This window comes from Rattus norvegicus, chromosome 20, assembly GCF_036323735.1.
Source record: "Rattus norvegicus strain BN/NHsdMcwi chromosome 20, GRCr8, whole genome shotgun sequence".
Classification (NCBI taxonomy): Eukaryota; Metazoa; Chordata; class Mammalia; order Rodentia; family Muridae; genus Rattus; species Rattus norvegicus.
Window position 1 is genome coordinate 6,675,914 of NC_086038.1, and position 25,716 is coordinate 6,701,629.

At 49.5% G+C, this 25,716-nt stretch overlaps 2 protein-coding genes and 1 long non-coding RNA gene across 27 annotated transcripts in view; 1 reads left to right on the forward strand and 2 right to left on the reverse strand.

Annotated features, from left to right (window-relative positions):
* The window catches only part of Srpk1 (SRSF protein kinase 1), a 36,591-nt gene extending 28,375 nt beyond the window's left edge, over window positions 1-8,216 (reverse strand). The window contains exons 1-2 of one of the 2 annotated variants that reach the window (XM_039098821.2): window positions 8,130-8,216; window positions 7,411-7,471 (exon numbers count right to left, since the gene is read on the reverse strand). Coding sequence is in view for 1 of the 2 variants with exons in the window: in NM_001025726.1 (NP_001020897.1) it covers window positions 7,411-7,471; window positions 7,833-7,845 (74 nt within the window). In the remaining variant the exon portion in view is untranslated. Of the gene's footprint in view, window positions 1-7,410; window positions 7,472-7,832; window positions 7,923-8,129 lie in introns of those variants that run through there. The other variant, NM_001025726.1, reaches the window with a different exon arrangement.
* The window catches only part of LOC120098971 (uncharacterized), a 40,789-nt gene continuing 21,947 nt past the window's right edge, over window positions 6,875-25,716 (forward strand). For both annotated transcript variants that reach the window (XR_010061012.1, XR_005497794.2), the window contains exon 1: window positions 6,875-7,097. This is a non-coding gene — a long non-coding RNA (uncharacterized LOC120098971). The remainder of the gene's footprint in view (window positions 7,098-25,716) is intronic.
* The window catches only part of Slc26a8 (solute carrier family 26 member 8), a 63,978-nt gene continuing 49,555 nt past the window's right edge, over window positions 11,294-25,716 (reverse strand). For 21 of the 23 annotated variants that reach the window (NM_001107614.3, XM_063279137.1, XM_063279134.1 and 18 more), the window contains 1 exon segment: window positions 23,532-24,409. In NM_001107614.3, the coding sequence (NP_001101084.2) occupies window positions 23,945-24,409 (465 nt within the window). In that variant the 3' untranslated portion in view covers window positions 23,532-23,944. 23 annotated transcript variants of the gene reach the window in all.

Sequence of the window (25,716 nt, forward strand, 5' to 3'; positions counted from 1 at the left end):
AGCGACCTTCCCAGCCCCAACATGTTTTAACAGGAAGCATGCACTGACTCAAGCTACACTTTAAAACAAGACAGTCCTTCTAGTGTGATGGTTTGTGTATGCTTGGCCCAGGGAGTGACACTTTAGAAGGTGGGGCCCTGTTGGAGTAGGCGAGTTATTGTGGTTGTGGGCTTTAAGACTCTCACCCTAGCTGCCTGGAAGTTAGTCTTTCACTAGCAGCCTTCAGATGAAGATGTAGAACTCTCAGCTCCCCCTGCACCATGCCTGCTTGGACGCTGCCAGGCTCCCACATTGATAATAAACTGAACCTCTGACCCTGCAAACCAGCCCCAATTAACTGTTGTCCTTATGAGAGTTGTCTTGGTCATGGTGTCTGTTCACAGCAGTAAAACTCTAAGACAATCAGACATTACACTCAACTGAGAATCAATCACAGTAGTCAGTGCCCACAATGTCTTACTTCACTGCTGAACAAAACCATCTCTGCACTCCACTCCACAGGCCTGTGCTGGAGTCAGCTTTGCCTTCAGTGACCCCTCTCACCACTCTTTCCTCAGCACTCACCATCCTACTGTGCCCTCCCCACACCCAGGATCCAGGTCTCGGAGGGAAAGGCTGTTTGCTAGCTGCCATGACCAGGTGACCAGCCCAGCCCTGTGTGGAGGCAGGCACTGTGCTTGCTTTCCTCTCCGCTGCTCCATACCACTCTTACTGAAGCAGGGTCTCATTAGGGATCCCTGGCTGGTCTGGAACTCACCGTGTACACCAGGACATTCTCAGACTCAGGAGGTCACCAGCCCATTCCCAAGAAGACTCTTTGATGATGGCTAGATTTGCTAAATAAAGCACAGCAGGGAGAAAGCAGAGGCGGGAGCTGCAGGAGGCTCAGGGTTACAGGCAAGGCCTCAGCTCAAGACTCAGTCCTGATCTTAGTTTATCTCAACTCCATGACTTGGGTAAAGTCCACTTCATGAAGTTCTCTGTTGATGAGGATGTGGCTCAGTTAATGATGTTTAACATGTACAAAGTCCTGGATTCCATCCGCAACACCACATAGAACCAGGCATGATGGATTCATGTAATTTTCAGGGTCAGCCTGGGACACAGGAAGTCATTTCAAAATACGAACAACATAAAGTTCTCTGTCATGGTCATCTTGCCTGTACAAATGGAGGCACAAGTACCTGTCTCTCACGGAATCTATGAAAAACAATAAACCAAGCTGTGGTTTAAACAGGTTTGGCCCCTACAGATTCATTTTGAATGCTTGGCCCATCTCATGGAGGGTGGCACTACTAGGAGGTGCAGCCTTGTTGGAGGAAGTGTCACCGTGGGGGCTGGCTTTGAGATCTTCTAGTACTTTGTGGCACATAGTCTTTCTGCTGCCTTGGGTCAAGATGTAGACCTCTCCGCTCCTGCTCCAGCACCATGCCTGCCTCCATGCCTCTCACCATAACTGACTCAACCTCTGAAACTGAAAGTCGGCCCCATTTAAATCTTTCCCTCTGTAAGAGTTGCTTTGGTCATGGTATCTCTTTACAGCAATAGAACCCTAAGACACAGGCAGTGTTCAAACACAACCTGTAGCAATGTGTGCAGGAAACAGAAAGAGAATATGCAAATGTTCATCCACTCCCTCTTAGTAGTGTGCACAGTTGTGCCTGCACTTTTCTAGACACTGGAGCTGCAGCTGGGACCAGAGAAGAGTGTGCCTTCACTGTGTGCACATCTCGCCATGAAAGGAACTAAGAAGCCCACATGTATCGAAGCCACCATCTTCTATCTAGAGCTCCACAGGCAAACTGCAGAGTCCCATTAAGGTCCTACTCTCCAGAAAATCCATGTTCCTGTAGGATAGTGGCCAAGATGGGCTATAGAAGAAGGCTGAGTGGGTGAAGGACAAGCATGCACGCGCGCGCACGCACACACACACACACACACACACAATATTTTAATAGCATTGTGACATTTAAGGAAGTGCTGAATTTTAACCTGAATAATTAAAAGTGGAGGTTCTACAAGGGGAGCTGGCGCTCAGGCCCAGGAGCTGATTTAGAGCGTGCTCTGGAGTCAGAAGTGATTCCCTAAGGTTTCCAAAGACAGGCTACATGCTTAGGGGCTGGAAAGGTGGCTCAGTTGTTAAGATACTGGCTGCTCTTGCAGAGGACCTCAATTTGGTTCTCAGTACCTACATGGTGGCTCACAGCCATCTTAACTCCAGGGGATCTGACACCTTTCTTCTGGCCGCTAAGGGTGAACACACATGGTGTGCAGCTATAATGCAGGCATACACCCATACAATAATAAAACATCCATAGATACACACATACACAGGCATGCATACATACATACATACATCCACGCATACATACATCCAGCTCAGACCTGAGCATCCATTTGACACAGCATTGGAAGCAGAGGGTGGTAACCTCCAGTTACTCTACAAAACCCTAGATTCGGGGGTTGGGGATTTAGCTCAGTGGTAGAGAGCTTGCCTAGCAAGCGCAAGGCCCTGGGTTCGGTCCCCAGATCCGAAAAAAAGAAAAAGAAAAAAAAAAAACAAAAAAAAAAAACAAAAAAAAAACCTAGATTCTAGCTGGTCACCTTTCATTGCTTTCCTTCGAACAGGAGAAAATCTTATTTACTTTAACATTTTAACAGGTTGGGGCTTCAAGTAATTTGACAAGCCTGGATCTCATGTAGAAACACCCATGTAAGCAAAATATGCTTGCTAACATATAAACCTGCTAACGAATAAAATATTTCTGACAAGAGCTCTTGAGATGCAATTTAAAAGCACATACTTAAACTTAGTAAATCCATACAATTAAAATTACAAGTTAACTCTGAAAATTTCAGAAGTGAAAATAATCAGCCACGTTGGGGGAAATCACTTTACGTTAAAAACACACGAAGTTCAAACGCTTTTAAATAGATAAGAAATATAAATTATTCCACAGAACAAAGGACATACCATTTATAAACAGCTCTTAAGAGCAAGAAAAAGGGGGGCTGGAGGGATGGCTCAGTGGTTAAGAGCACTGACTGCTCTTCCAGAGGTCCTGAGTTCAATTCCCAGCAACCACATGGTGGCTCACAACCATCTGTAAAGAGATATGATGCCCTCTTCTGGTGTATCTGAAGACAGCTACAGTGTACTTATATATAATAAATAAATAAATCTTTAAAAAAAAAAAAAAGAGCAAGAAAAAGAACTACACAGTGCACACCTTTAGTTCCAGCACTTGGCACGCAGAAGCAGGGGAATCTCTTTTGAGTTCAAAACCATCCTGGTCTACAAAGCAAGTTCCAGGACAGCCAGGGCCACACAGAGAAACCAAAGTAAATAAAGTCCATGCTTGTTAACAAACATTAATCTTGACCAGTCCTCTGCTGGAACCCCTGGGACGACATGCCTTGTCTCATTCCACACACAAAACTTAGTGAGGAAAGCAACTGTGAAAGCAACACAAGAGGAGGAGACAGCACGTGCATGGGACGGAACACGCCGAGCTCACTTCTAAGGACCTGTGAGGGCTCTACTTTCTACTACAGAGTGTTAGGAGTCTTTATGCATTCTTCCTTTATAAATCTTCAGTGTAACAATTTATACTAAAGAAAATAAATAAGATAAAAAAATGTCCTTCCCAGCTTGGAGCATGTGCATTTCCCCAGCTCAATCACACAATCGGATCTGCACAACAACCATGAGACTGACTGCAAGTGGCAGAAAACCTCTGACCACGCATCTTCACTTGCAAATGTTCATTGCTGTGAATCATTGGTCTGATCCTAGGCCTCTGGTTTTGGTCACACCATAAATATTGGTTCCTCACTGAAATTCCTCCTGGTTTATCCTATTGTCGCATGGATATCCTTTGGTATCATGGAGACCTTGCAGCTTGGGAAAGTTCAAGGCAGACGACCCGCCAAGCTAAGTACTGAGGTGAGTGCTCCAATGTGGACTCCACACCATTAAAAGCCGTGAGCTGCTGGAGTCCAACAGCCCACAGCAGAGGAAGGCGGCTCAGGCCCTGCAGCACACTGGAATGCAAATGCTCACAGGCAAGGTGCAGCCTGCACCCCCTGCATCCCGCTCCTCACACAATGGGTCACAGGTGAGCACCAAGTACCAAGGGCCACAGAAGCCTCTTCCCCTCAGGCCCTTCCTTATTTGTCCCAATACAAGGTATCTAGCCATGGGGCTACAGAGCACACCCAACCCAGGTCCCAGTCCTAGCTTCACAGATGTCTAAAGAGTTGACCTCTAATCATCTAAAGCAAAACTGATCACTACACAACTAGTTAACATGAGAGTAAATAGAAAATGTCTATTTTCTGTTAGGGTGTGGTGGAGCACACCTTCAATCCCAGCACAGAAGCAGGCCTGAGTTCAAGGAAAGCCTAATTTACAGTGAACTCCAGAACAGCCAGGTCTACAGAGAACCTATCTCTCCCTGACCACCCCACCCCCAAAAACATCAGAAAGAATGGACGGAAAGCTCTAGAACAGTAGGGTAGGGAAGGAATCCTTCAGGTTAGGCAAGGTCACCTGCCCTTAACCTTGGAGCACAGACCCAAAGGGACGATGCTCTGGAGCAGGAGCCCAGCCGCCAGCTCTGACTGTGACCCACGGCTCCAAGTGCTGGGGGTCTGGTTTACAGGCAGTCCACAGCATCAGGACAATCCTGCCCTTCGGTGCCACACCATGGCTGCATAGTGGGGAGCACTTGAGAACCTCTAAGCCTGTACATGTGAACACTATTTTCTTATATTGCTTAGTCCTGATTGCTTGTCACTATGGCTGAGTGACTCAAATATAGACCTGTAAGTCCAAGTCGGTCTACAATCAGATCTCAGAATCAGACCCCCTTACTCAGAAGACCAAACTATGGCAGGCTTCCTAACAGCTTCTTGGTAGCTTATACCTCTGCCTGAAAAATAGCAAAGTTGTCAGGAGCAGAGTCATTACCTAGGTCAGGTGGGGCTTCTGCCACAGAACTATCCCCAAATTAATTAATCAGACAATTTAACTACTTGAGAAGAGGTTGGGGGCTGGAGAGATGGCTCAGCGGTTAAGAGCACTGACTGCTCTTCCAGAGGTCCTGAGTTCAATTCCCAGCAACCACATGGTGGCTCACAACCATCTGTAAAGAGATCCGATGTCCTCTTCTGGTGTGTCTGAAGACAGCTACAGTGTACTTATATAGAATAAATGAATCTTAAAAAAAAAAAAAAAAAAAAAAAAGAGGTTGGGAAACAAGGGGGAGGCAAGATTATATTCAGTAAAGTAGGGGTAAGCACAGGGAGAACTAAGAGCACGGACAACTCCAAGTTGCCTGCAGTAGTGAGAGAAATAAGAGTACCCAACACTAAGGTAGTCTGTCTGCTTTTGAAACAAGCATGTGCGGCAGGCAAGATGGATCCGTGGGTAGGATTCTCGCCACCAGAACCCAGGTTCAACCCTACACAGAGAAGGACAGAGTCAACTTGTAATGTTGGCCTCTGACACATCATTCCCATGCACACACACCGCATGTTCACCCTCGACCACATGAAATATTGAACCTCTGCTGCATGTGCGACCATCCACTTGCATTCTCCTGCCCCATGACAGTGCTCAACCTCATATCTAAATAAGATGCCATGTCTTACACAGGACAGACCAAAACACAGGTGACTAGCCAGCTGGGCACGATGGCACAAGACTAGTCATCCTGTCATTGTAGAGGCTGACGCAGGAAGATCACCCCAAGTTCAAGACCACCTTAGGCTGTACATAGTGAGACGCTCGTCTTTTCAAAACCCCTTTAAACCAAGTGTGACGGTGCAGGCCTTCAATCCGAGCACTCGAGGCAGAGGCAGTCCACAGAGAGACTTCCAGAACAGCCAGGGAACATGGAGAAAAACCAAAAATAAAATATGAGGGGGAAAAAAAACTTTTTAAGTGATTAGTAAATCATTTCCTTTTCCCACCAGAAAACATAAAACATTCGCATGGCTTCCCCAAGGAGTGCTGAGATTCCAGCTGCTGCCGTTTGTTAACCAATCAGTGTGGGATTAAAAACTCGTGCTGGACAGTCTGTGAATGGATAGCCAACCCAAGAACCTGAGCACTCGCACCGGCCCCACACCTTGTGCAAACTTAAAAACTTCCTAAGGCACACCACAGGAAATGCTCTGGTCCCACTCAGAGAAGTCATGACACAGCCTCCCTAAACATCAGGGAGCCTCCAAAAACACTCAGCCCGATCTGGTACTGTCTTTCTGGGTGACCTAGGAAGACCTCCAATGTGTGGTATAGCAGTGCAGACCCAGCTTGATGGCATCCAACACAAAATACCAGATAAATGGAAAACCACGGAAAATAATTCATCTGAAATGGAGTGCTGGGCAGAGATCTTTCTGAGTCGACCTGGAGGAGCCTCTGCTACTAAATCTGAGTACAAGATCATCCTTAAAGCTGTCCTCTAAGCTCAGTGGCAGTGCTCCCACAGTTGCACTGGTGGCACACGTCCCTTAGTCCCAGGATTCTCAGAGCCAGAGACAAGAGGATGTCGAGTTCGAGGACAGCCTGGTCTACATAGTGAGTTCAGGGCAGTCAAGGCTGTCTCAAAAAAAAAATGGGGGGGGGGGGGGATGAGGGGTGGCAGCAGCTAAGCTCACTTGAAGACTCCAGCCCGTGCGTTTCTATCAAGCTGTGCTCTCTTTTGTGCAGGCACCCCCAACATCACTAACAAATTTGGCAAGTGTAGCTCAAGCCAGAATGGACTAGCAATTTGTCTCTCGACATTACTGCACTAACTCCGTTCAGATAACACGCCCACCGGTAGTGCACAACGCAGCCAGCCTGCACAACCCAACCGAGAGGACAGCGACACACCGCGCCTCGAAGACTTAGGAAGTAGACTAATCAGGCGCGAAGGAAGACTGCCGGCCACCCTCCTCTACCCAGGCAAACGTGTGGTTGGCAGGGCCAAGGGTAAACAGGGAAAAATTCATTCAACAATTTCCTGATGGCAGAGCGTGCGGACAGACGTAGGAGGCAAGGTTAAGACGCTGCGGAAGAAGGCGGGGAGAGAGGAGTTCACAGGCAGGTAATGATTACCAGCTCCGGCCGCCGGCCCACACTTGAGCCTCCCCGATGGAGTTGGGGAGTGGTGCCGGGCAGGCTCTGGGTCTTTCCTGAGCAGGCCTGGGGAGCTGCTAAGACCGGGGCCTGGAGACCCAGCTCCCTTCCACATGGTTCCCGGAGAGCGAATCACACAGCGACTCAGAAGCCATGTGGCGGGGTGGGGTTGGGGGGAAGCGGCCCGAACCCAGTGCGCTTCCGAGGCGCCCGACCCGGTAGGAGGAGGAGGAGGTCCCCGAGAAGACGCAAAGGGCGGGATGTTGGGGTACAAGACTCACTTCCTTTGGGCTTTGTCCTTCTTGGCCTTGGTCCTTTTCTTTCGGGCCTGGAGCGCGAGCACTGCGGGAGAGAAGGATGAAGGGCCGATGTAAGAGGGAGGCGGGGAGCGGCGCGAGGACGCAGGGCGGTGGGGCCTGAGGCTGTGCCGGCCGAGCGCGGGCCGGGCTGCCCGGAGTGCACGGCGGCTGCCAGGCCCGGCGCGCCCGCAGAGGCTCGGGCGGGCCATGAGGCCTCGCCGCCCCGGCCTGGGGGCTGCGGAACGAGGGGCGGGGACGGCGGGCGCCCGAGGACGGCGCTGCCGAGGGGCGAGCGGGCGAGGGTGACGCCGCTTCGGGGGCCGCGACTGCGGCCAGAAGAGGCGCCGGGCGCCCACTCGGGGGCCGCGGTGTCTCCTCGTGGCGGAGGCCGCTCCGCCGCTCACCTTTCCGCTCCATGGCGAGACCGGTAACCGCCAGGCGCCTGCGCACTCGAGTGACGCCGACTCGGGCTCCCGCCGCGGCCCTAATCCCAGCTCTCCCTCACCGCGCGCGCCGGCCCCGCCTCCGGGCCCGCCCAGCCACGCCCTGCACGGCGTCGCGCGCCTGCGTAGTAGACCCGGAGCCTACCACCTGCTTCGGGGAGTGCGGGAGTGGAGCGCAGGGGACCCAGGGACCCTGAAAAGGAAGCTGGTTCTAGTGCCCCCGCCATAAAACGAGCTGCATCGAGGAGAAGTTCTTACCTCCTGAGGAAGGGCAGGGCCCCGCAGTCAGTCGGGATTTGCCTCAGTTGCCCGGCCTGCAAAACCGATTGACCAAACATGTCCCAGTTCCTCCCTGAGCTGTTGTGAGGGTCGGTGAAGACACTAAAGAAAATGGGAAACTGCAATCGAATGTGGATGCACACAGAACAAAGGCCGGAGGGAGGGAGGGAACGTGTGCCGTTGTCATCTTTTGAAGATAAAACCTTGGGCCAGCAGCCCATGCCTTTAATCCCAGCACTCCACAAGCAGGTGCATCTGTATCAGTTCGAAGCCCGTGGGTATAGGTAGCAAGTTCTAGGCCGGCCAGGACTACATAATGAGACCCTGATTCAAAAATAAATCAATAAGAACTGGAACAGGAGACAGCCCAGCAGGTAAAGGGGCCTACCTCCAAGCTTGAGGACCTGAGTTCAAACCCGCGAATCGAGAGGACTCGATTCTGGATTCTCTCAGGTCGCCCTCTGAGCTGCACACCGGAGTCAAGGCACAGGCAACAACCCCTCGCCCATAAGTAAATAAAACAGTTTCTAAAAGTAAACGCAAACACTCCAAAAGGGAATTCCCTCTAAAAGTTGAAAGCCATAAGTTGAAAGCTTTAAAGGAAGGGGGTGGACGAGATTTCTGTTTTCTCCTCGAATCACTTTATCTCCTCATCGTAGAACTTACAGGGTGTTTCCATACTGTTTAAGTGCATGATCTTATTAGATGCTGATGTTAATTGCAGGCCAAGGTAGTTATTATCCCCAATACGGAAAGATGAGAACTTGGAAAGGGTGTATGCTCAGAGTCGTGGTGTACCAACCCAGTGATTCAGGCATCAAAACCCTTAGAGTAAGTAGAATCAGCAGGTATTTCTGAAATGGGTGGGGGAGGAGCACGAGGCACTCTGGACCCCAATATTTATTCCAAAGCATAGACGTGGATGCCGCTATGGAGATTTACTAGTAGGCACTGAAATTTGAATTTTATATACTTCACACATGTTTCAGAACAGTCTCCTTTTGATCTTTTTTGAGCATGATTTTTTTCCCCCATGCTCAGGCCTCAGCTAGCAAAGAGAGGATGCTTGCCCAGAATACAGCTACAAAGTCACTGGGTAAACCAGATGTTAGTATTCCAACCAGTAATCAGGAAGCTGAGGCAAGGGGATTGCTGCAAGTCTCAAGCCACGCTGAGCTATACAGCGAGCTCCAAGCCAATCTGGGCTACAAAGTGAGACCATGCTTCATAGGGAGCACATGCGGGACGGATGGCTCAGTGGTTAAGAGCACAAACTATTCCTGCAGAGGCCTGGAGTTGGGTTCTCTACAAACTTCCCGGGGCTCACAGTAACCTGTAACTCCAGCTCCAGGGGAATCCGATAGAGACCTGCTTCTGTAGGCCACTGCACTCACTTTCACAAACCCACAGATGCATATATGTAAAAATCAATCTTCAGCAGGCCATGGTGGCAAATGCCTTCAATCCCGCCCTTGCAAAGCTGAGGTAGGTGGATCTCTGAGTTCAAGGCCATCCTGATCTACGTAGTGAGTTCCAAGACAGCCAGGAGAGTTATACAGAGAAACCCTGCCTAGAAAAACAAAAAAAGAAAGAAAGAAAGAAAAGAGAAGAAAACTTAAAAGAACAAGAAGACATAATATATATATGTGTATATATATATATATATGTATGTATGTATGTATGTATGTATGTATGTATGTATATATTGTCATTGTCTTCAGACACACCAGAAGAGGGCATCTGATCCCATGATGGTTGTGAGCCACCATGTGGTTGTTGGGAATTGAACTCAGGACCTCTGGAAGAGCAGTTGGTGCTCTAACCACTGAGCCATCTCTCCAGCCCCCGAAGCCTTTTCAAGTGTCATGTATATGTCTATATTCCAGCTAGGGAGTTGGCTCAGTGGGTAACGTTCTTGCCTGACATGTGGATTCCCCAGAGCCTGTATAACTGCTGGGTAGGTGAGGCAGCCTGCTGGAGACAGGGATCTTGGCTCGCTAGATGAGTTAATTAGCTTCTGGTTCAAAGAGAGACCCTGCCTCAACAGGGTAGAGAATGATTAAGGAAGACAAGCAGTGTAAAAGCTCAGGCCTCTGCATGCACAGGCACATGGACACATGCGGTGCACACCACTGTGCTCGCACACACGGGAACACGTACACGGGTATACATACTGCACTCACATTTACGTGCAATAAAGGAAGAAGAGGGGGTGATGGAGGGAAGACAGAGGAGCAATCAATCAGTTGGGAATGGATAGCGAGCACTCAGGAGCACAGACCAAGCCTGGGAGCCCAGGCACAACCTCCTTAGCAAAGCAGGCAGATCGGTCCCGGCAGGGAGGAGGCCACCACGTTCGATGCGGGTGTTGGGAAATGTGTAGGATTTCCATAGGTGGGGAAGGAGATGTCAAGCATTCCTGAAAGAAAAATCGATTGAGCAAAAGGGCCCAGGCTGGAAAACTTGTGGGTGGAGACTGGGACCAAGAGTGACTGTGGGTACGAAATAGGCAGGGGTGGAAAGGTGGGTTTGCTAAATTGGGAATTCAGATCACAGCATCTCCTGCCTGGAACCTGAATGGTGGCATTTCTGGGTTTATTGTGAAAGAGGCCAGCCCTTGTTAGCCAAAGAAAACTGCTTTCTACTTTAAATTTGGGACTCAACGGATAGTAGGATCAGAAAACACCCGGTGTCTTCTCGAGCCTGAGACTGTGCTAGCCCAGGGAACCTGCCCCATGGGTTGTGAACGTGCATTGTTGATATGAGTCCAGCCATAGTTAGGGATGTCTCAGACCCACGGAAACAGCAAAGCCTTCCCCAGATGAGGTTCAAAGGGACGGCAAAGGTGAGCGTGTGCTCACACGTGAACACTCACATGCGTACACACACACACACACACACACACACACACACACACACACACACACGTTCCAAGTGTTTACTATAACTACATCAGGAAGCAGTGCAACTCACTGTGACTCATGTGACTCACCCTTCCTCCGGTCCTACAAGTGTTTACTAAGGATTGACCAGTGTCTGTAACAACAGAAAACCACGAGGTAGTATCACCTTGAACCACAGCTTCCTCATCCCCAGTGTTTATACCCTGCGACTGCTCCCTACAGATGGGGGCAAACTTCTGCTTTTTGTTCTTTAAAGATTTATTTATTATATATATGTACACTGTCGCTGTCCTCAGACACACCAGAAGAGGACATCAGACCCCATTACAGATGGCTGTGAGCCACCACCTGGTTGCTGGGATTTGAACTCAGGACCTCTGGAAGAGCAGTCAGTGTTTTTTTTTTTTTGTTTTGTTTTGTTTTTTGTTTTTTTTTTAAGATTTATTTATTTATTATATAATAGTACACAGAAGCTGTCTTCAGACACACCAGAAGAGGGCATCAGATCTCATTACAGGTGCACCATGTGGTTGCTGGGATTTGAACTCAGGACCTCTGGAAGAGCAGTCAGTTCTCTTAACCACTGAGCCATCTCTCCAGCCCCAGTCAGTGTTCTTAACCGCTGATCGGTCTCTCCAGCCCCTAGCTTCTGCTACTTAATTTACATATGTAAACCATCTTACCTTCCTGTGCTCTTCACCACGGGTTCAGAAAGGTTGCCTTTTCTGGACTTGACCTTTCTGGAAATAATTCAATACTAGTGGCTACCAGGGCGGAGGCTGTGTCTCCGTGGATAAAGTGTCTCGCATGCAGGATGACCTGAGGTACAGTGAATTGAGGTGGTATACGCCTGGAAACCCAGCCCTGGGGAGGTAGAGGTAAGAAGATCAGAAGTTCAAGGTTATCCTTGTTCACATACCATTCAAGGCTAGCCCTGTGCTATTTGACACCCTGTCTCAAAGAGTGGTTTTGGTTTTTTTTTTTTTTTTTTTTGGTATCCATTGCCTCTTGGGTGCACATGCTTCCTCCCCCTTTCTCTGCAAGTCTTTTTAAAAGTGGAATTATTCAGACAGCAGCAAAAGCCATTATATTTTTGGCTGCTCATGGGCGGTGTCAGAATTTAATTTCTGAAAAAATCCCATTCCTCTTGAAGTAACATACTTGTAAAGACTGTTCCTGTAATCTCCCCCAACACTGCTGAGGCAGCTTCTAAATCTGATAACTTAAACCTGAAGGCACATGTGTCCTCAAGTCTAACATTCTCTGGTCCTTTCCTTGTTCCTGATCTTTTGAGATAGGGTCCTGTTAGGGCTATGGAGTCCAGGCTGTCCTCAAACTCCACACAATCCTTCTGCCCCTGCCTCCCGAGTACCAGGGTTATAAGTGTGTGCTACCACGTCCAGATACATTCTCTCTCTCTTTTTGTTTTGGCTTTGACTCGGGATCTTACTAATTAGCCTTGGTTGGCCTTGAACTCACAGAGCTCTGTGAGCCTCTGTCTATTCAGGGCTGAGATTAAAGGCGAGAGCCATCATGCCTGGCTTGTATTCTTTTACCTTGAAGGTGATAAAACATTACACTAAGTACAAACTGAATCCAAAGAGGCAAGTCTCCTGAGGCATCTCTCCATCCTACTGGAGAACATAAACAATAAAGAAATCAAAGCTAGGGATTGGGGATTTAGCTCAGTGGTAGAGCGCTTGCATTTGGGTCCCCAGCTCCAAAAAAAAAAAAAAGAAAGAAAGAAAGAAAAAGAAACCAAAGCTATCACCGAGACAACTTTCTGCTGACAGAAAAGTCTCACTGTGTAGATGGAGATCCCTAAAGGAAACTTTTCTTGCCTTTGTGGTAGTTTTGTGAACATACAGAGAACAGAAGATAAATAAATTAATGGAGGGATGGAGGTTAAGGAAAGCCAGCAAGAGATGCTGAGGTGGCCAGGGCCCAGCATCAACTTGAGCTTTCACCCAACCCAGACTGGGATGGACAGGGAAAAGAGCCATCTCTAGAACCCCGAGGGAGCTTGTATTATTTTGCTGGAGTCACTAGAATAAGCCGAGGCTATGGTGTCGACAGCAGAAAATTCCGGAAGCCGGAAGCCGGGATGTAGGTGCTGACTGGGATGGGTCCTCTTGAGAGTTGAGAAGGGGAATCTCTCAGCTCCTTTCCTCCCCTTGATCTTTTCCTCCCTTGTCTCAATCCAGAACAAAGCTGCAATCGTAAGAAAGGGTCCCTGATAACAAAAAAAAAAGATATTCTAAAGACACACTCTGGCGGGAACGTAGCCCAATAATTTCCCAGTGTACACAGAGCTCTGGGTTTGATCCCCATAACCCGGGTGTGGTGGTGCTACATGACTGTGCTCCCAGCACCGGGAGGTGGAGGCAGGAGTTTCCTAAATTCAAGGTCGCCCGCAGCTACGCAGCACATTTGAGGTCAGCTTGTACTATGTGAAATCCCGGGCGTGGGCGTGGGTGTGCACAGAGGGAAGCAGAGAAAGATAAAGTCTTGTGCCCTTCCCTCTGCCCATCCGATTACTGAAACAAAAGTCCCCAAGGAATTGGAATTTTCCCCAGGATTCTAACGCTGGGAGAAGGAACTGCCTGAAGCCTGTGTACCAGCTAGAGGGGAATTTATCCCAGGAAAACATTTTCACAGACAGGGTCCTGACCACAGCCAGACCACTTTGCAGGAGAGACTGGAACCCAGACAGCGCTGGGTCAATGATGGGCGAGGCCCCACTCTGGCCTGGACTGCTTAGCTACACAGCTATGCGCACCTTATGGCCGCCATTAAACCTAAACCTCACATCAAAGCCCCAAAGATGGACTTGAGAGGGCCCCTTTGTTTCTCGCTTCCGTGTGGCCACACTGAACGAGCGTCCCTTTTCTGTTTTTCACTTATCTCTTTGATTGGCTGTTGAGGATGGGGGGGGGGGCTGAGACTGGCTGGTTGGGGCAGCCAGCGCCGGAGGCTCTGCTGTGACAGGAACGAGAATGATAAAGGCTGTGCCCTTTGATAAGCACAACAGGGGGTCAACAGCCGGTGTCTTTCTCCTCTCACGTTCTCTGGTAGTGGCTCCCACTGCTGAAACCCATCTAAAGTTAGAAGGGGGTGTACCGTATCACCAGGGTGGAGGGCAGAGTAGGCAAGAGGAGACTAAGCCGGTCAAGCCTGTCCTGGAGGTGACTACACCCAGGCGGTTCGTGGGGAATGAGCATTGGTGAAGGGTTGGAGGCATGGAGGAGGGGAAGATGGAGGAGTAAAGGCCTTGGGTGGGTGGGGTGGAACAGGGAGGAACAGTAGAAAGGGGTGCAGAGGCCGCAGACTGTGGTGCCCCACAGCACCTCAGGGGGGCAGCAGAGGGTGGTGCCGAGTAACCTGAGCCGACCACATCCTGCCTAGGGTTTTCTTGTTTGTTTTGGTTGGGAATAATGCCTGCCAGGGAAGGGCCAACGGAAGGATTTGCTTCTGCAACAACTTCACTCCTGCACCACCGTGGGGCCCATGGAGAGCGACCGCACGCGTACTGGGCAAACAGTCGCTAGGAGGCGGGGAGAATACGGCTCTCAGTGCTTTGAGATCCTAGACTGTTGTCTTTTTGGGGTGCCAACACTGGGTTGACTGGGGCCCCAGAGTCTCAGGGTGTCACCTTCAAAGTGGGCTGTGACAGCAGGAGGTGGACTCTGCCCTGTATTTGGTTAGGCGGCTCCAAGCCATCCATCCAGACGTGTGTTGAAGGCTTGTAATCCTAGCTAATTGAGAGCTCTGCCAGCCTCGGGAGTGTTGAGAGACCCTTTCTCAAAATATAAGTGGGGGCGAAGAGGGCTGGCAATAAGGCAGCTTCTGACTGGCATGTGAGGTCCAAGGTTCCATCTCCAATTACAGGAGAAATGGGATTTCCCTAGTGGGAGGAGTTGCTTGGTAATCTACATGGTGGGTGTTAGAAAGGGTTATCACTGGGCTGACAGGATGGCTCAGCGGGTAAAGGGGCTTGCTGCCAAGCTTGCTGACCCAGGAACCCATACGGTGGAGAACCGTCTCCCACAAGCTGTTCTCTGAGACCCACACACCGTGGTGTGTGCCCCCTCAATTTTTTTTTTTAATTAAAAGGGCCACTGGTGAATTCTGCAGGACTGACCCACAACCACTTTGCTGTCAATGCTTTCCGGTCAGGAGATTTGCTCGTTACTCTTGGCGTGGGGATAACTGACCAGAAGGTTACCTTCCAGTGATGAGGACTCCCCTTTGTCTGATGATCTTGGGATGGTCCTGACGCTTGGGCTCAGTGGCCTTTACCCACACCGTACCCATGATAAGCTCATCCACACTCCAAGTATTTCAGTGCTGCAGTTGTTCTTCAAGACAGGGTTTCTCTGTATAGCCCTGGCTGTCCTGTCTGTACACCAGGCTAGCCTTAAGTTCACAGAAATCTGCTTGCCTCTGCCTCCCAAGTACTGAGACTAAAGATGTGCACTGCTTGTTAATCTCACTAGTCTTAAAAATGCCAGTTTAAGGGTTGGAGAGATGGCTCAGCGGTTAAGAGCACTACCTGCTCTTCCAGAGGTCCTGAGTTCAAATTCCGGCAACCACATAGTGGCTCACAACCATCTGTAATGGGATCTGATGCCCTCTTCTGGTGTGTCTGAAGACAGCGACAGTGTACTCACGTACATTAAATAAATAAATCTTTTAAAAATGCCAATTTTGGGGTTGGGGATTTAGCTCAGTGGTAGAGCGCTTGCCTAGGAAGCGCAAGGCCCTGGGTTCAGTCCCCAGCTCCGGAAAAAAAAAAAAAAAAGAACCAAAAAAAAAAAAATGAAAATGCCAATTTAAGGGCTGCCCTTCTAGAAGACCTAGATCCAATTCCAGGTACCCACATGGCAGCTCTAGTTCTAGGAGATCCAACACCCTCACACATGAATGGAGGCAAAACACTATAAAGAATTCTTTTTTTTTTTTTTTTGGTTCTTTTTTTCGGAGCTGGGGACCGAACCCAGGGCCTTGCGCTTCCTAGGTAAGCGCTCTACCACTGAGCTAAATCCCCAGCCCCGAATTCTTATTTTTTTAAAGATTTATTTATTTATTATATATACACACCAGAAGAGGGCATCGGATCTCTTTACAGATGGTTGTGAGCCACCATGTGGTTGCTGGGATTTGAACTCAGGACCTCTGGAAGAGCAGTCAGTGCTCTTAACCTCTGAGCCATCTCTCCAGCACCCGAATTAATTTATTAAATACAGGTTTTCCGCAGGTACACACCTTTGGACAACACTTTGGAGGCAGAAGTCAGGCAGGGGATCTCTATCTCTGTGAGGTCCAGGTCAGCCAGGGCTATAGAAAGACACCCCCCCTTTTAAGTAAACAAATGGATAAATAAATAATATATTAAAATACAAGCCTTTCTTGCCTCAATTCCAAGAACGAACACACACTTTTAGATAAATTATAAACATCAAGAAATGAGACTGGGGGGTTGGGGATTTAGCTCAGTGGTAGAGCGCTTGCCTAGCAAGCGCAAGGCCCTGGGTTCGGTCCCCAGCTCCCAAAAAAAGAAAAAAAAAAAAAAAAAAAAGAAATGGGACTGGTGGACACAGGTCTGTGTTGTTGGCTTGAACAACTAAATGAAGATCTGCTCTCTCCTGTTTTCTGAGAAGCATGTGAAGCACCCAGATGATCCCTCTGCACTGGGGAGAGCCCCCAGTTACTGGGCTTCAATTCCTGCAGTAGTCGCAGGCATGGTCAAGTCAGCTTAGGACATTCACAGAGATGTCCCACATGGCTTGCATATTTGGGCTCTTATTTTGACCTGCTATACAATGTTGGGTTCATTTTTGTTTCTTATTTCCAAATCACTTCTGCCAAATGTTTAAACTCCATGCGTTGGACTAAGGGCTGTGAGCAACTGAGAAGGAAAACACTAAGGCAGGCCAGGCAGTGATGGTGTACGGGCAGCCACTGGAGTACCCACCCCTTAGTCCCAGCACCTGGGAGGCGGAGGCAGGAGGACCCCTGAGTTAGAGGCCAGCCAAGGCCACACAGAGACACCCTGTTCGAAAAACTGAAAAGAGGGAAAAAGAAAAACACAGTGGCTTATCTCTGTGCTCAGCATCCTCTATAGTCACTTTTCTTTTTTCTTTTTTTCGGAGCTGGGGACCGAACCCAGGGCCTTGCACTTCCTAGGCAAGCGCTCTACCGCTGAGCTAAATCCCCAACCCCTTATAGTCACTTTTCTAAACACTGTTTCCTAATCGTTTGAGATTGACACTGTCACTGTCATCTGTGTTTGAGAGAGGAGAAACGGAAGTGCAGTGAAGGTCACAGGAGCTCAGCAAGGCAGGGCTTGAATCTGGACAGCTGGGCTTTGAGAACAGTAATCCTGTGTGTGTGTGTGTGTGTGTGTGTGTGTGTGTGTGTGTGTGTGTGTGTGTTCAGAGGGCAGCTTGTGGGAGTCAGTTGTCTTCCTTCTCCCACCCTGTGGGTCTTGGGAACTGCACTCCGACCTTCAGGCTTGGCAGCAAACTTCTTTACCCTCTAAGCCACGTTGGTTGTCAGCCCTCTCCCAGTTCTCTTAGGACTATCCGGGTAATGTGCCCCAAGTCACAATCTTCCAGAACCCATTTTAATGGCCATCAGCTGACAACTCCAAGAGGCCCTTGTTGAACCGTGTTGCAAATCCATGACTAGTAGCCCTAGACTTGCAAACAGTATTTGCCCAGTTACTGAAACTCCTCATTTCCCCAATCCAGTCACCCATGTACACCGGGGCCACACAGGTTCCTATGTACTGATTTAGGACTGGGGTGTGGTTTTGTCAGTAACATGTTCAATCCCATCCCCAGAAACCATGTTTTGTCTGTCTGTTTGAAGGTTGAGGAAATAACCTCAGTCCGTAAAAGTATGGCTGCTCTTCCAGAGGCCTGGGCTTGACTCTGGGCACCCATACCCCTACTCACAACCATCTATGACTCTAGTTTTAGGGAACCCAATGGCCTCTCCTGACGTCCATGGATTTCAGGCACGCAAGTGGTACACAGACATACATGCAGCTAAAAGACTCATACACATAAAATAATAAGAAAGAGGGAGGGGCTGGGGATTTAGCTCAGTGGTAGAGCGCTTACCTAGGAAGCGCAAGGCCCTGGGTTCGGTCCCCAGCTCCGAAAAAAAGAACCAAAAAAAAAAAAAAAAAAAAAAAAAGAGGGAGGAAGGGGGAGGAGGAGGGATAGAGGAGGAGAGAAGAAGAAGGTGGAAGTGAAGGTGGAGAAGAAGAGGAGAAGAAAGTTGGAAGTGACACATACTTGCGATGCCAGCTCTAGGGAGGAAGGGACAGGTGGACTCCTGGGGCCCACAGGCCAGCCAGCCTCCCCTACTTAATGAGCTCCAGGCCAGTGAGAATGTCTATCTCAAGCAAACAGGGTTGGGAGGCACCTGTGGCCAGAGGTATCCAAGGCATCTTTCCCCAAAAGGAGACGTCTCCTAGAGTGAGACTACAAGCTGGGTAGGAATTCTTAGTGACATTTGGGCACAGTCCTGTCTGAGACTCTCCCTCTGGATAAAGAGACAGTCACCCCTGTAGCACGGACAGGCAGCACACACGGTGTCTATGCAGAGTCTGTACCATCCTATGCAGACAGGAGGTGTCTTTAGTCCCAACCTTTCCCCTTCCCCTCTTGGTGACACAACCCTTCCCTCTTACCTGCCCAGAAATTTGGACTCACCTTGAAGCCCTGCTGTGGCAGACAGTAAACAGTGGGTCAGATGGGGGAACATGCTGCTCCTTAGGAGGAGGGCTGGGGAACACTCACTCTAAGTCACTGGTGTAATTTTGTACACCTTGTGCTCAGTTTTAGAAAAGTGTTTACCTGGTAAACACTAAAACTAAAACACTAAACTAACACTAAACTTTAGTCTGGCGTGTGGTAAGCGGTCATTGTTTTGGCCTGCCGGCAGGTAAGCCTTAAGAGAAGGCTGTGGAGGGAACTAGTGGACCAGTAGAGTGGGGGCATAAGGGGGAGTGTCTTTTCCAACACCGTCTGTGTGCATTCTTTTATAACATGTGCAAGGCCGTCACAGACACCCAGCTTCTAAGACAGAGAAGAAACCAGTGGCTATACCCCAGTCTATGTGGCCTTTAAGGACCTCGCTGGTATCTGTGGCCCCCCCAAACCACATTTCCTGTAAGCCCTTTATCGAGGAAGCCTCTCCCTCAGAGGCACCCAGAGTCCTCTCCTACCTCCCTGGTCCTCACGCCCCTTCTCCTTGACACTTGTCAAATGCACTTGTCAGGGCGTCCAGCAGCCTGGTGACCCCCTCCCCCCATGTGCTATGCTGTCCCTCCCCCCAGATCATGATTTCCTCCAGAGAAAAAGATTCACTCTGGGAAACCCCAGAAAAGTTTAAGGCTTGGCACATGCCCCACGCCGACATGTACTTCGGATGAAGACATCTGATGTCACAGCTGGGCCAGGAGAGGGTGTGCAGACTGGGGAGTCCTAAGAAGCTGGAGAGAGTTAAGAGTATGTATGGCACAGTTTCCACTGACTCCCTGGAAACTCGCTAAGGGAGGAAAGGACTGTGGGAAAAACCTGCAGACCTGGGAGCTGCAGAGAGGGCTTACAGCAGGGCTGGAGGGCATCTCAGGTGGCTTGCCTTAACCTCCATGAGAGAAATGTATGTAGGGTGTGTGCATGCGCATGTGGGCGGACGCATGTGTGCATGTGTATGCGTGTGCACATGTATGCGTGTGCACGTGTCTTGTTCTATCCATCTTCTTTGCATTTTTTTTAAATATTTATTTTATTTATTATATATGAGTACACTGTAGCTGTCTTCAGATACACCAGATCTCTTTATAGATGGTTGTGAGCCACCATGTGGTTGCTGGGAATTGAACTCATGACCTCTGGAAGAGCAGTCGGGTGCTCTTAACCGCTGAGCCATCTCTCCAGCCCCTTCTTTGCATTTTTGAGACAGGGTCTCTTATTAGCCTGAAACTCTCGGGCAGGCTGGACTGGTTAGTCAGACCCTGGAATCCTCCCATTTCCTCCTCCCAGCACTGGGATCAAATGTGAGCCACCATTTTTTTTTTTCAACCTGAGTCTCAGGAATCAAACTCTGGTCCCTGCGCTTCCGACTGAGCCACTGTCTCAGCCCATTTGTTACAATGCTCTGCCCAGTGTAGGAGAGAACAGTCTTCTCCTGCTGCCTTGGGATCAAGATGGAGAAATCTTGGCTCCTTGAGCACCATGCCTGCCTGGACACTACCATACTTCCCACCTTGATGATAATGGACTGAACCTCTGAACCTGTAAGCCAGCCCTGATTAAATGTTGTCCTTATAAGAGTTGCCTTGGTCATGATATCTTTTCATAGCAATAAATCACAAACTAAGACAGTCCCCAAGGTAAAGACAGAGTGGACCTTTTAAAGCAGTGGTTCTCAGCTTTCCTAACCCTGCAACCCTTTAATTTAGTGCCTCATGAGGTGATGACCCCAACCATATAATTATTTTGTTGCTTCATAACTTCTTAACTGTACTTTTGCTACTGTTATGAATCGTGGGCTGGAGAGATGGCTCAGAGGTTAAGAGCACTGACTGCTCTTCCAGAGGTCCTGAGTTCAAATCTCAACAACCACATGGTGGCTCACAGCCATCTGTAATGGGATCTGATGCCCTTTTCTGGCCTGCAGACATACATGCAGGGAGAAAGCAGAGTGATGTATACATGGTAAACAAATAAAAATGAACTGTAAAGTAAATCCACTATGAAGGGTATCCAATATGCAGCCCTGTGAAATGAACATTCAGCCCCCACAAAGGGGCTGCAGTTTGCAAGCCAATAACTTTCCCGTTATGAGTTAGGACAGTTCCCAAGGGACCTGAACCTCTTCAAGAGTGAGTGGCTCTAAGAGCCAATTCTCCTACCTCTGTCCTCCGGCTTCTTTCTGGAGATTTGGTTCTTCCCTCCACACAAGATCCCTCTAATGTGGTACCACATAGGGACAGACCCTCCTCAGACAGTTAGGGCAGTGAAGATACCCAATCTTAGGACTCTGACCTCCAGAATCACTAAGTGAATGTCTCTAGAAAACCTGCTTCGGGGGCTGGAGAGATGGCTCGGTGGTTAAGAGCACCGACTGCTCTTCCAGAGGTCCTCAGTTCAAATCCCAGCAACCACATGATGGCTCACAACCATTTGTAATGGGATCTGATGCCCTCTTCTGGTGTGTCTGAAGACAGTGACAGTGTACTTATATATATTAAATAAATAAATCTTTAAAAAAGAAAAGAAAACCTGCTTCAGATAGTTCGTTACAGCAACGTAAAATCAATATATAATCCCACCTCCTTGGAATGATCTTTTTTTTTTTTTTTTTTCGGAGCTGGGGACCGAACCCAGGGCCTTGCACTTGCTAGGCAAGTGCTTTACCACTGAGCTAAATCCCCAACCCCGGAATGATCATTTTTAGGCAGGCTCTATGTTTTAGGTAGGATTCTCTAGAACAGAACTGATAAGAGCACGAGCATGCACACAGATGCATATACACTCATGTGCACACACACAGGCATACACACAGGCATACACACAGGCACACACACACACACACACACACACACATACACACACACACACACACACACACACGAGACTTGCTAGATTGGCTTACTTGGCAGGGCAGGGTGCTCAAACAGTGGCTGTACATCTGCTGGTGCTGTTTAGACCATGCCTTTCAATGGTCAGAGTCTGGGCTGAAGGCCTGCGGGGTTTCTAGAGTCTGTCCATGTTGGAGGCCAAAGGAGCTGGAGTCTGCAGGCAGCAGAGGCTGGTGGCACAGCACACAGGCTCGCTCGGGAGGTGGGAAGCAGACAGCAGTACTCCTTGGCATCTGAGCTGTCCGTTGGAAGCTTCTGTGCACTCTGGGGTAGGCCTCCCCCTCAGTTCTCTCTGGGAAAGCTCTAGATGCATGTTTCCTAGATTCACTCAGGTTGACAGTCAACCTTGTGTAAGCAGGGAGGCCTACAACCAGCCAGGAGGTCTGAGCTGTCCCCTGCTTCACCTCCCAAGAGTTGGTGTGAGGCACACCAGTGTGTGCCTCTTTTTGTATGTTCGTGGTCACGTAGGATGTGACCTTCCAGTCACAGGATGGCCTTCTGAGTCTCCACAGCTGGAGGTGCAGTGTGTGGAACCGAGCACACACGTGTTGTGTCTGTGATCAGGGGTGTGTGTGTATGCATGTGTGTGTGAGAGAGAGAGAGAGAGAGAGAGACTATGTGTCTACGAGTGCATGTGAGAACACGAATGGAGGTCGGAGGAAGGCCCTGGGTGTCTCATCTCCCTCAATCTGGAACTTGACATGTTTTGGCCAGGCTGGCGATCAGTCTAAAGAGTACCACCGACCTTCCTGTCTCTGTTGTCCCTAACCTCTGGGGCTGGGGTTACAGGCATGAGGTGGAATGCCCAGCTTTTTTTGTGGGTGCTGGGGATCCGAACTCAGGCCTGCCTTTTTTTTTTTTTTTTCCTTTTTTTTTTTTCGGAGCTGGGGACCGAACCCAGGGCCTTGTGCTTGCTAGGCAAGCGCTCTACCACTGAGCTAAATCCCCAACCCCCGATCTCAGGCCTTTCTGCTTGGACATCAGCCCTCTTCTCTGAGCTGCCTCTATAGCCCCAGGACTCTTCATCTGACAGCAAGAGAAACTGAGAACCTAAGCGGGAGGAGTCATGTTTATCGACCGGAAGTAAAACGTAAGGTTCGGTAAGTCTGTGCTCATGGGTCTGTAATTCTCTTCTCGGCATAACTCATTACAGCATTTTTTATAGAGAAACAAGAAAACTTTAGATGGATTTGAAGGAAACTCGAGTGACACTTCCTAGTCCTCAGGGAGGCTTTTATCTATCGGTTTAAAACTTTTATCTATTTCTTCTTAATGTGTGTGTATAGCTGCTTGCCTGAATGGATAGCAGTTGTATGAGTGCCGTTGGAGAGGGCATTCAGAGTCTCTGGGATTGGGGTTACATGTTCTTGTGAGTCGCCCAATGTGGGGGCTGGGAACCGAACCCAGGTCCTCAGCAAGAGCAGTCAGTGCTCTAAATTGCTGTGCCATCTCTCCCACCCATCACACACTTTAACTCTGGTCCACCACAAATCCTGGCTTCAGGTTGGCTTGGAACACCTCTAAGAAAGAGTGGCGGTAGACAGACTAGAGAGAGTCCAGTAAGGTCACCATGCCTTCCTATTGGTGCCACCAAATAACACTGACACAGCAGAAGAGAGGAAAGACAGTAAAAGCTCCCTGCTCAGCAGGCGCCAGTCAGTGCCCCAGGCCTGCCAGGCTGGGTCTGGATGGTGAGGATTCTTCCACCTCAGCTTCAACTCACCCAGGTTTCCTTCTGCTGGCTCCCTCCGGAGTCCCTCCCCGCTCACATTTCCCAGGGCTGTGGGATACAGAGAAAGAGCAGGTGAGATCTCAGGGTTAAGGAAGAGTTCCATATTTTATTCAAGCCTCGTTCTTTGGAGAAAGGGAAACAGAGATGAGAGGAGGAACTTAGAGACAAGCTGGCACAGTTCCCAGAGAGTGCGTGTAGGGAGGCCTTCACTGAAAATTGGTTGAAGGTGAAACCTGCAAACTCTGGAGACGGAACCCAGAGACAAGTGTCCACCTTAAGTCACAGAGCCGGGAGCACGATGGGCATGTGATCCCGGAATCCACTGAGAAGGAAGTCAGCAGGTGGAGGGGGTCACAGAGCCAGGACTGGTAGCTTGGACTCCAGTCTGGATCTCATGCCAAGTTGGGCAGGAAGGATTTGCCGAGCTACTCTGCCTGCTTTTTGGAGTCACCTACCATGCGTCCTCGTTGTTCTGGGTAGAGTTCTGGCAAGTGTGTGGCTATCTCTTTTCTGCTGGGCGTGTCTGAGGCGTCTGAGGCGGCCCTGCGGACTGGGAGCTTGTAGAACCAAAGCGATAAGCAGTCAAGTAGCTCTGCCAGGGGCTCTGAGCCCTTGTCCTGGTCCTTGGCTGTGACTTCCTCTCCCTTTCTGACTCTTCCTCTGTCTCAGGCTCTGTCTGGACATCTATCTCAAGCTCTGACTCCAGTTCGGGTTTGGCTTGGATCTCGGAACCCAGCTCAGACCCAGGGTCTAGGTCTGACTCCCTGCCCAAGTCCAAGTCTAGGTCTAGATTGAGGTCCATCCCACTCGTCTGATCAGAGGCCAGCAAGCGGTCTGGGTCCAGGTCAAACTCCAAGTCATTCTTAGCAGGCCTATGGGTCTTGGTGTAGTTTGGACTCGCATGTTGGGAACCTTCCATGATGACATTACCCGGTTTAAATCTCAGGTTGCTCAGATTGTCATTCTGTAACAAACACACGCATTTAGAAGGGTTAAAACCTGCCAAGAAACTTCGCTTCCAAGCAGTCAAGGGATCTGAGAACACAGCAGGGTTTAAGGACCGACATTATCACTACCTCATCTGCTGCAGATCTATCTGCTCTGGGGCCTTAGTTATTTGCTCTTCTTGGGATTCAGTCAAACACTAACTTCTGCTCTCTCTCTGGCCTTCCCAGCTAGACTTGGTTTTACAAGGCATCTTGTTGGGGTTGGGGATTTAGCTCAGTGGTAGAGCGCTTGCCTAGCAAGCGCAAGGCCCTGGGTTCGGTCCCCAGCTCCGAAAAAAAAAAAAAAAAAAAAAAAAAGATAAAGACCAACAAGGCATCTTGTCCTTTTGCTCTCCGGTGCCAGCCCCCAGCAGGACCCTGACATCTAGGGTCTGTGGGGCTGTGAGTGTAGCCTGGCCTCTCTGCCTTCACTAGCATCTCTCCAGCGGTGAGCCCTCTCTTGATTCTGGCCTTCCTGAGACTGGGAACTGCCTGACCACACTACTCTACGTACACGTTCTTCATTCTGGATGCAGATCAAAGGTGGCCGGCTGGCCAGGCTCCTAGCTTCCTCTGTGAACCAACCGCCCCTCCTGTACAGACCCATCCCTAGCTACTCTAAGTTCCTGATGTAGAACAGAGCCTGGATTTAGATGTCCCTAATATCAGATACCTCAGAGTCTGTCACCTAGCAGGTGCCCCCAAGACATGACCTCACATTGCAGGAACAGTTTGCAATGGTCCCTCCTCCCTTCTGAAATTCCTGTCCTCCTCCCTTCCTTCCTGTTATGTTGTGGTGTCTTCTGCTGCCCCCTTTGCCCCTAGCTGGCATTTTAAATGTCACAGGCATTGATCTTGGGCTCCTCTCCTTGCCACCTATGCTGTCCCCATAGGTCACTCTAGACAGGTCCCTAATCTCACTGCCTTCTGTACGGCAATGAGCCGCAGGCTCTCAAGCTTCTTGATGTGCAGGCCCATCTATCCTTCCATCGTCTCAAATCTGTCTGGGTGCTTGTGGGTAACGAGCTTAACATAAAACTCATTCTTCCTCTAGTCTCCTCCTTAGATGGTGACCGGGGGAGGGCACATTCAATGCCACATGTATGTCCTGAAAGGACTGTCAGGTGAGCAGGAGGGTGCCTGTTAGAGAACCCTGGCCATGTATGCACTGGAGGCCTCAGTCAGGCCTACCCTTACTGCCAATATACCAGAAGCTTCTCCCATCAGTCCAGGACAAGGCAATACCCATTACTCAGGTCACCTTGTCCTGGGGACTCTGATGTAC